At 47.1% G+C, this 8,943-nt stretch overlaps 1 protein-coding gene across 1 annotated transcript; it reads left to right on the top strand.

Annotated features, from left to right (window-relative positions):
- The first annotated feature begins 43 nt into the window (after nucleotides 1–43).
- Nucleotides 44–5,659, top strand: prph2b (peripherin 2b (retinal degeneration, slow)). The gene is made up of 3 exons (XM_076046059.1): nucleotides 44–969; nucleotides 3,124–3,370; nucleotides 4,034–5,659. Exons 1-3 carry the CDS (start codon nucleotides 389–391, stop codon nucleotides 4,232–4,234), a joined length of 1,029 nt encoding a protein of 342 aa, XP_075902174.1. The 5' UTR covers nucleotides 44–388; the 3' UTR covers nucleotides 4,235–5,659.
- Nucleotides 5,660–8,943: the final 3,284 nt, after the last annotated feature.

The raw sequence follows: 8,943 nt of genomic DNA, 5'->3' as shown, positions 1-8,943 counted from the left end.
TCATGAACAAGTGAGTGACACGGGCTGGTTCTTATCTTAAAACCAATTAGCGCTCGTTTAGCGGGATTAGCTGCTGATCTGCGGCTAATGGGATCAGAAGAAGGGGCAGCTTGGGAGAATTTGTGCGGACCTTCACTTCTTCACCTCCAGCCAGCATTCAGGAGCGCCGCCCGTCATGGGACTGTTAGGTTGCGAGTGGTCGGCAGCCGTTTCTGCCCCCCAGCAGGATGGACCTTCCCCAAACGCAGCGTGAAGTTCCTGGTGTGAAGACGAGACTCCTGTCGTGTCGCTGGTCGGGATACAATTTGTGAGACTTTGATTCTTCTCCCTTGGTGACGTCGATCAGCAGCTTCCAGTCCAGCTTGGTGTTTTGCAGCCGGAGGTCACCATGCCGTTCATGCCCGTCAAGTTCAACCTGCAGAAGCGGGTGAAGCTCGCCCAGGGCTTATGGATGCTCTACTGGTTCTCGGTCATGGTGGGGATCCTGGTCTTCAGCCTCGGCATCTTCTTCAAGATCGAGCTGCGGAAGAGAAGCGAGATGATGGACAACGACGAGAGCCACCTGGTGCCCAACCTGCTGATCCTGGTGGGCCTGCTGGCCTGCGCCATCAACGCCTTCGGGGGGAAGGTCTGCCACGACTCGCTGGACCCCCTCAAGTTCTCCAAGTGGAAGCCCATGCTGAAGACCTACCTGCTGCTGAGCTGTGGCTTCAACGTGTTGCTGCTGGTCACAGCGGCGCTCTGCTTCCTCATGCAGTTTGCCATGTACCTGACACTGGCTGAGGGCCTGAAGAACAGCATCAAGTTCTACAAGGACACGGACACGCCGGGACGCTGCTTCATGAAGAGGACGCTGGACATGACACAGATTGAGTTTCGCTGCTGTGGGAACAACAACTTCAGGGACTGGTTCGAGGTCCAGTGGATCAGCAACCGCTACCTGGACATGAGCAACGACGCCGTCAAAGAGTGAGTACCAGACACACGGCTGAACCAGTCAGGACCTGTAAGAATCAGTTAGGACCAGAACCAGACAAGACCAGTAAGACACAGTCAGGACCTGTAAGAAACCCAGCAGGACCAGTCAGAACCCAGTGGGAGGCGTGTGCTTGAACTGGAATTAGTGTATTATAGCTGGGATGTGGAACTGGGGATCAGGCATTGTGGCTCTGGACCGGTGGATTTCAGCTGATTCACTCAGCGTGCGGTGGTTAAACGGGTCACTGGAGGATCAGCGAGGGGCTTAAAGAGGTAAAAGTTCTGCGAAGAGGGTTGATGAACCCGTTTAAGTCCATAATCTGATCTGATGTCACCTCACTACCATTGACATGACAAGGTTAAAACCAGGAGGGTCTTCGGGGTGTTCAGGTCAACAGGGTCTCAAAGGTCTTCAGGTCTATAGGGTCTTCAGGCCTCCAGGGTATCCAGGTCTTAGGATATTTGGGCATCCAGGGTCTTCAGGTCTTAGGATCTTCAGGCATCCATGGTCTTCAGGATCTTTGACCAGCTGACCCAATAGAAGGTCTAATGGACATGGATCATCAATAGTGCCTAAAGCCACTTGGGTGAACTTTCTTGATGCCCTTCAGAGATGATTAATTCCCATCATCCAATTTAAACCTGCTGTCAACTTCAGGCCACACCCTCTGCTGCTTCCTGTCAATCACAGTCAGCCCCACCCCCCAGGACACACACTGGGACATCACCAGCTTGTCGCTGCATTTTGATGCAAAATCAGTTTCCAGTAGCGCCTGGAGGGGGCGTGGCTACACCTCCTGTGGTGGTTAATTAGCAGGGTTGAGCTTGTGAGGACCAGCTTGGATCTTCTTGTTGAATCACTCAAGTCAAAACTTGATGGAGCTGATGTGAAGTTGAATTGAAGTGAGACACCAGCTTTGGCCCTAAAAGGGGCGTAATCTCAATGGGGCGTAGCCTTTAGAGCGGTGTAACCCTAAAGACGTTCCTCAGCCAGATTCTTCCTTCTTCTGGGGTTCAGTGCCTCTGGTTGACTCGTCACCCGTCTTTGCAGTCTTGCACCCATAAGACTCAAAGGTAGCCAACATGCTATGCTAGCTGATTCAGTCTGGATTCCCTAGGTTCTTGCACGACAAAATCTCAGCTGGGTATTTCAGTTTAAAGGTCTAGTCTGTAGAATTTGCCCCAATTTATGATTTTTATATTGGTAAAAGCATAATATGCTGCCTATAAATAAACTAACAAAAGTGTATACTTGCGGTACTTAAAAGTAATTTGCTTTTCCTACCAATGGAAGGGTTCTTATGCATGTAATGATCAGTTACAATCTTGCACCGCTTTATTTTTAAGGTAGCTTTATTTTAAAGCATTATGGACAATCCAGCTGCCTGACAGCGAGTTTTGTAGTTTCGGTCAATGCTTGCGTCCTCAAATAAACCAACGAAGAAGGTGTACAAGGTATCCAGGTTTGTGTGCGAAAGCCACCGTAGCTCACTGGAAAGCTCAGGAGAGGGAGGGAGAGCGAAAGAAATGTAACACTTGATATTGCGGTTTCTTCATCAAAATCCCCAACTATTACACACCTAAACTTAAAGTGTCTTTTTCTGTAGTTTCCTGAAAATTTCTGTAGTTTCCTGCCATCTTGTGTAGTTTGCTTCAGTTTCCTGTAGTTCCTGTGGTTTCTAGTGATTTCCTGTAGTTTCCTGTCAGTTCCTGCCATTTCCCAGTTTAATGCCAGTTCCTGTAGTTCCCTAAAATTTCATGAAGTTTCCGGCATTTCCCGGTGTTTGCGTCAATTTCCTGTAGTTTCCTGCATTTTTATTGTACTTTCCTGAAATGTCCTGCAGTTTCCTGAAATTTCCTCCAGTTTCCTGAAATTTACTCCAGTAGTTTGCTTCAGTTTTCTCTAGTTTCCCGTCATGTTCTGCAGTTTCATGTCATTTCTCAGTTTCCTACAATTTCCTGCAGTTTCCTGGCAGTTCCTGTAGTTTCCTTCAGTTTTGTGTAGTTTCCCCGCTTCAGGATGGTTTTAAATTCCTTTCAGTGCTTCCTGCTGTTTACTGCGGCTTTGTGGTTCTGAGCTGCTGTGTTGAAGTGATGAGACTCTGGACCCTGAAGGTGGCGCTAATGTTTGTGTCTGTCTCGCAGCCGAGTCCTCAGTAACGTGGAGCAGAAGTACCTGATGGACAGCGTACCCTTCAGCTGCTGTAACCCCGGCTCACCGCGACCCTGCATCCAGCACCACCTGACCAACAACTCTGCCCACTACGACTACGACCACCGCATCGAGGAGCTCAACATCTGGACCCGCGGCTGCCGCGAGGCCCTCTTTGCATACTTCAGCAGCATGATGACCGGCATCGGCACACTGGTGGTGGCCGTCATCATCCTGGAGGTAAGGCTCCACCGCCAACAAGTTTGATCATCAGAGAGAAGTTTGCCAGTGAGAAAGAAGCTGATAGAAGCATCATGTTCTCTTCCTTTTGTGACCGACTCCATTAGCATTAGCATTAGCGCTGTCCATTAAAAACACAGTGTTCAAGACTAGTTTCTCCGAGAATCCAGATGTTCCTCACAGTTTTGGTTTCTGGCCTGAGGCTCTCTGATGTTCTGATGCGGGGCACAGTTCTAAGGTTCCACAGAAAGATGGTGCTGTCAGGCAGTGGTGCCTTAAGCCGCCAAGCGGTGGTCAAGCTCACCGCAGATCAGGAACTATTCTGAGTCCTTAATCTGCCACAGCAGCCTCCAGTTGCATTCTGGGTATTTGTGGGACATGCCGAGTGATGTGGGTCAGAACAACAAGTACCTACCCTCTGGACCAATCACTGGCATCCACCTTGTAAACACTGTAATGAGATCTGCGGGACCTTATACCCCAGGCACGAACCAATGGGAGGAGCCAATCAAGGGAAGGTTGGAGGGGCTTACTGATCGTTGGGGAACCAAAATGTTCAACTTTTTCTTCATAAATAGAAAGAGCTGCTCGCTGCCGCCCCCTACTGGATAAACAGTGGTGAACTGGATGGTGACCCTTGGTCTCTCTCTTTGTGTGTGTCAGTCGGTGGACATGGCCGGCCTGAAGTACCTGTGCACGGCGCTGGAGACGATGGAGGACCCGGAGAACCCCGAGTGTGAGAGCGAAGGCTGGCTGCTGGAAAAAGGCGTGAAGGAGACGTTCAGTGAGATGCTGACCAAGATAAAGACGCTGGGGAAGACCAATCAGGTGGAGGAGGGCGAAGACGCAGGCACTCCCAGCTGAGAGCCACGCCCACCACTAAGGACTGAGGTCTCCCTCTGCCCCTCCTCCTCTCTCCCACCCTGACTCCCCTCAGACGACCTGGGAGGAGGGGGGTCTTCACACAGCATCATCTCACACACACACACACACACACACACACACACACACACACACACACCATACAAACACACACACACAGTGTTGATTGTGTAAATATGTTAGTCAGAGTTTCTTTTTAAACCTGTAAATAAAACACAATCCCCTCCTACCCCCCTTTCCATCCTCCTTCTTCTCCCTTTCTCCTTTCCCCCGCCTCTCAACTACATCCTGTCAGAGCGTCGCTCGCTCAGCCGTCTGGTGCAGTTCCATAGTCCGTCCTGCAGAGGGCCAGAGCTAAAACAATCTATTCTTGCCAAAGAAATGCGTCCCGCTCCCCCGTCTCCGCCCAGTCGCCATGGAAACGGACGGCCAGTGCGAGTCAGACAGACAGACAGACAGACAGACAGGAGCAAGATTTTTTTCCCCCAGGAGGAAATACAGATAACCACGCCCCAAACTCTTTTGATTGGTCCCTGCAATGTCTCTTCTTGTCTTGTCTTGTCTCTGATTTCCCATCGGTGGTGCGCTACATCTCGTCTACAACTCGTCACCGTCGGTCACCAAGCGAAACTTTGTCATAATGGCAAGTTGTCAACGGCAGGCGGCCAGGAAGCTTGGGCTTTGAAAGTCCACTTTTGAACTTTACTATAAGAAGGGAACACTTTGAAGACAGTGCAGACATGAATAACCGTATGGAAATTTAAAAACTCCGGTGAAGAAATGGCTCTCGAGCTGTGCTTTATGTTATCCACACATGTTGTTACAGCTGTTGCCTATAGTGCGGATAATCAATATGATTGTCCTTCAGCCACCAAAGGTGGCGCACTCGAGGTAGAAGTGAGAGACTTTGCAGCGACCAATCAAATGAATTCAGGTGAGTTTGGGGGCGTGGTTATCCCTATTTTGTCCGAGGGGAAAAAAAAATCTTGCGCAGGGGGAAGTTAGCGAAACAGCTGTAGCAGGTGTATATAGTCATCCGGGGATCTAACGAGGTAAAGATGTAAAAATTCAGATTATTAACCGTACTTTGTCTTTTTAACTCTGTCTTTGATTTGTGGCTGTAGCTCCGCTCTCACGCTGCTCCGTGGCTAGCCTGCTAACGTTAGCGCGCAGCCACCTGCTCCGTCGCTACGGCAGGTGAAACACCCGTCGGTCAGTCGAGCCGACAGGAAGCTGCAGGATGCGAGTGCGGAAGTGAGGTCAGAGGTCAGCTGGTTAGTTCAAGTTCGGCCCTGGGCTACTTTTGTCTCGTAAACACCAGTTGTGATGTTTGTGCTTTTCTGCTCGGAGATCTAGTCGCTCCACTGTGTACCAGAAAAAAAACTATAAAGAGATTGTGACCCCGCCCTCGCCTGTCTTGACTCTTCTTTGTCAACACACACATGCACACACACACACACACACACACACACACACATATATATACACTGTTTAACAACTAAATACAAGTTTACACAAGTGTGTATGTGTGTGTTGTCATGTGGTAATATGGTGTCTTGATGTGTGACTGCTGCTGCTGCTCAGTCATTCGGTCTGATCAGGATCAGCCGAGCAGATCAAAGCAGATAATCGGCTGAAGAAACGGATTAACTGCTGATGTCACAGCTGAGGACAGTAGCCAGTCTGTGTGCGTCGGTGCGTCTGTGTGTATGTGTGTATGTGTTTTTACAACAGGACTTCTCCTTTGACCAACCTGAGCTCACCTGTCCAGGTGGGCGACCTGGAGGGAAGCTCCTGGTGAGGTCACTTCCTGTCCACTGTGACTGGCTACTCATCAGGATTCCGCTGGTGAGAAAGTCAATCACCAATCACAGCCTGATGCTGGGCAGAATTCCGATCAGCCGGACCAGAACCAATCATCTCACTGTTTTCACTGTCAAAGGCGTCCTGCAGCTGCACACGTCACAAGCAGAGGCCACACCCACCGCCTGCCACAACCAGGATTGACAGGTCACGAGCTACTTGGTGTATGTGTGTGTGTGTGTGTGTGTGTGTGTGTGTGTTTATTATTAGCTACAGCTGTGATGAGATTAAAGTCAATCTGAGATTTTCATCTAAACCTTTTAACGTCGCACGCACACAGCAGAGGAGCAGCCTGAGGTCTCCTCAACATCAAACATCAACAGCAGCTGTTGTCAGGGAGATGTTGGCGCCGCCTATCAGTTAATTGACTGCACGGCCGGTAGTGAGGAGTCATTTCAGGTGTATGGGAATATTTTTTTAAGCAATATAAATCCTAAAGCTAAACGCAAATTATGTTCAGCAATACTGTCAATAGCAGCGGTGGCTTTCAAAGTGAGGGCCAACAGGGGGCGCAGAAAATTGGAAAGAAGATAAGAAAAAAAAAAAAAAATGCAAATAAATACATGATTTAATAATAATTTAATAATGTGATCGAATTATCTTTTAATGATCATGTATTGTTTAATCATATTATCAAAATATAATTTATAATAATATATCTTATTGCCTGCCAATCAAAAACTTCGTTCATGGCATCTTGTGCGCGAGGCTTGCCAATTTATCTATCAAGGTGATTTTGCGTCCTCAAGTCAGCGCAGCCGCAGAGGCGCCAAATCCCACTGGGCGCTCCGGAGCTCAAGCACCCACTGGGAAGGTTGAGCACCCAACTGGCCAAGCGGCAGTGTTGCGCGTGAACGGTCGTTCGTGAACTCAACGCACTGCATTTCTGCTTGATGGATGTTGTTGTTATCGCTCACTGTTTAACTTCGTTCAAGGGTGGGCGGGCCAGATTTACATTAAAATAATAATAATTTAAAAAAAAACAAAAAAAAACAAAAACAAAACCATAGGCGTTCAGGTGTAGCGGAAAAAACACCAGCCACCACAGTCGCACCGCGGTACACGTCATCGAACTGCGTCATCGAAGTCAAACCGAGGCAAAAACAAATGAAGCCAACAGCACCAGTTCAGACGTCCACCGTCAACACACCTTTGTATTATTACTTCAAACAATTTAATGTAAAGGTCAGCGATGATTCAGGTAGGAAAAAAAAAATCTACTAACGATATTCTGCTGTCTTTGTTTGTTTTGTTTTGACCAATACAGCAACTTTCCCTCGTGTTTTGGAGAATGAACTATGGCTGAGTACTTCAGCTGGCTATTAGTGCAGGGTAAGTGGACAGCAACAAAGTGTTTAACTAACACTCGATGTATTATGATATACAATGCGTGTGTTCTGAGGTGTGTGGAGGTTCTCGGACATTCAGGTCATCTTAAAGTAGAAGGGTTAAGTTGGGGCAACTCGACTTGATCTTGTGATCTTGACCTGAAGAAGCGAAACGTCTTCAAGATGATAAGAAGTCCAGTTGCCCCAACTCAACCCTTCTACTTCATGTATTCTGACTGAGGTCTCTCCCGTCAATGCCAATATAAACCCTGATAATAATGATAAATCGCTGCGTGTGAAGATGAAATCTGAGGCATGGTTTCAGTGTTGAAAAGGGATTAAAATGAACGGGCTGTGGCAGTAATTTTGAAAAAAATAATGGCTCAGAGGAACATATTGAAAACAGAATAAAGAAAAGCACAACCAACTACATCATTTTTGGAACCGTGAAGTTAGTTCAAAATTTTCAATGATAAATTATGAACTGAACTACTCAAGTTATATTTGCCAACACTGCCAATTGGGATGGCTGATTAAAAATAATAATAATAATTTATATAAAAAAAATTGTGACAGTCATCACTTTGGTGATATTCATTTAATTTGGGCACCCACTGGCAAAACATAAATCAGCACCTTTGAGCCTTGGTAGCGCAAAATGGACAAGTTTGTGACAAAGAAACTGAAGGAACAGACAAAAAGCCCAGATGTGGAAGACGCTGCACGCTGAAAAATGTCTGTGGTTATTAACATGATAGTACTGTTATTCTTTAAACAAATGTAAAATTTGTTGAATAGCAACTAAATGTCGGAAAAAACACGATAAAAGTTGATGTTTCTGTACATATTTTGTGGCACTGTTTTGTGCTGTTAGCGGGGCAGTGGTGTGGAAACGTTTCAGAAATGTTAAGTTTGACCCTGTTTCATGCTAAAATACCATAGTCGTCATAGTCATATCAACATCATCCCAGTGAATTTGAGGCTAATTCTTCTCTTTTTAATTTTTTTTAACCCAAAACAAAAGACACAAAAAAAGTGAACAGTACAACTTCTTTTAATGACATGTTGAGATTTTGAAATCTTTCACTTTAAATTATGTCATGCGAAGCTGTGATAATCCAGGGAAATCTTTGTCATGAAACATTTAAAAAAACATAAGTGGACTACGGAGGTGTATAAGTGTTATAGACGACTGATTAACTCCATCAATAACCGATCACCCCCTGTGGTGACGAAAGAATCGCGTCACTATGACGTCAGTACCAACAAACTGGCTCTGCCGATCTCGTCTGCTCTAGTACTGAAGTCTGAGAAGGACACGACCGCCACCTTGTGGCTATTCACGGTACCGCCACCGACCGAGGCAACACAGCCTCAGTGTCCGGATGTGACGCAGCAGAGGTTAACAAGAAGCTCCACACTGGAGCGCCCTCCAGTGGAGACACATGGGACCCGTTCGGAATATATGTGGAGCGCTGGCAACATTTCTGAGTTTATGAG

This window comes from Nelusetta ayraudi, unplaced genomic scaffold, assembly GCF_046127955.1.
Source record: "Nelusetta ayraudi isolate G7.1 ecotype Tasmania unplaced genomic scaffold, CSIRO-AGI_Nayr_v1 ptg000089l, whole genome shotgun sequence".
Lineage (NCBI taxonomy): Eukaryota > Metazoa > Chordata > Actinopteri > Tetraodontiformes > Monacanthidae > Nelusetta > Nelusetta ayraudi.
This window is presented reverse-complemented; position numbering and strand designations above follow the sequence as displayed.

Bases quoted from the DNA above. Each gene is read 5' to 3' on its own strand.
- prph2b (XM_076046059.1), top strand. From the start codon at position 389: ATGCCGTTCATGCCCGTCAAGTTCAACCTGCAGAAGCGGGTGAAGCTC. The intron at 970-3,123 runs GTGAGTACCAGA...TCTGTCTCGCAG, and splicing joins AGCAACGACGCCGTCAAAGA to CCGAGTCCTCAGTAACGTGG. The intron at 3,371-4,033 runs GTAAGGCTCCAC...TGTGTGTGTCAG, and splicing joins TGGCCGTCATCATCCTGGAG to TCGGTGGACATGGCCGGCCT.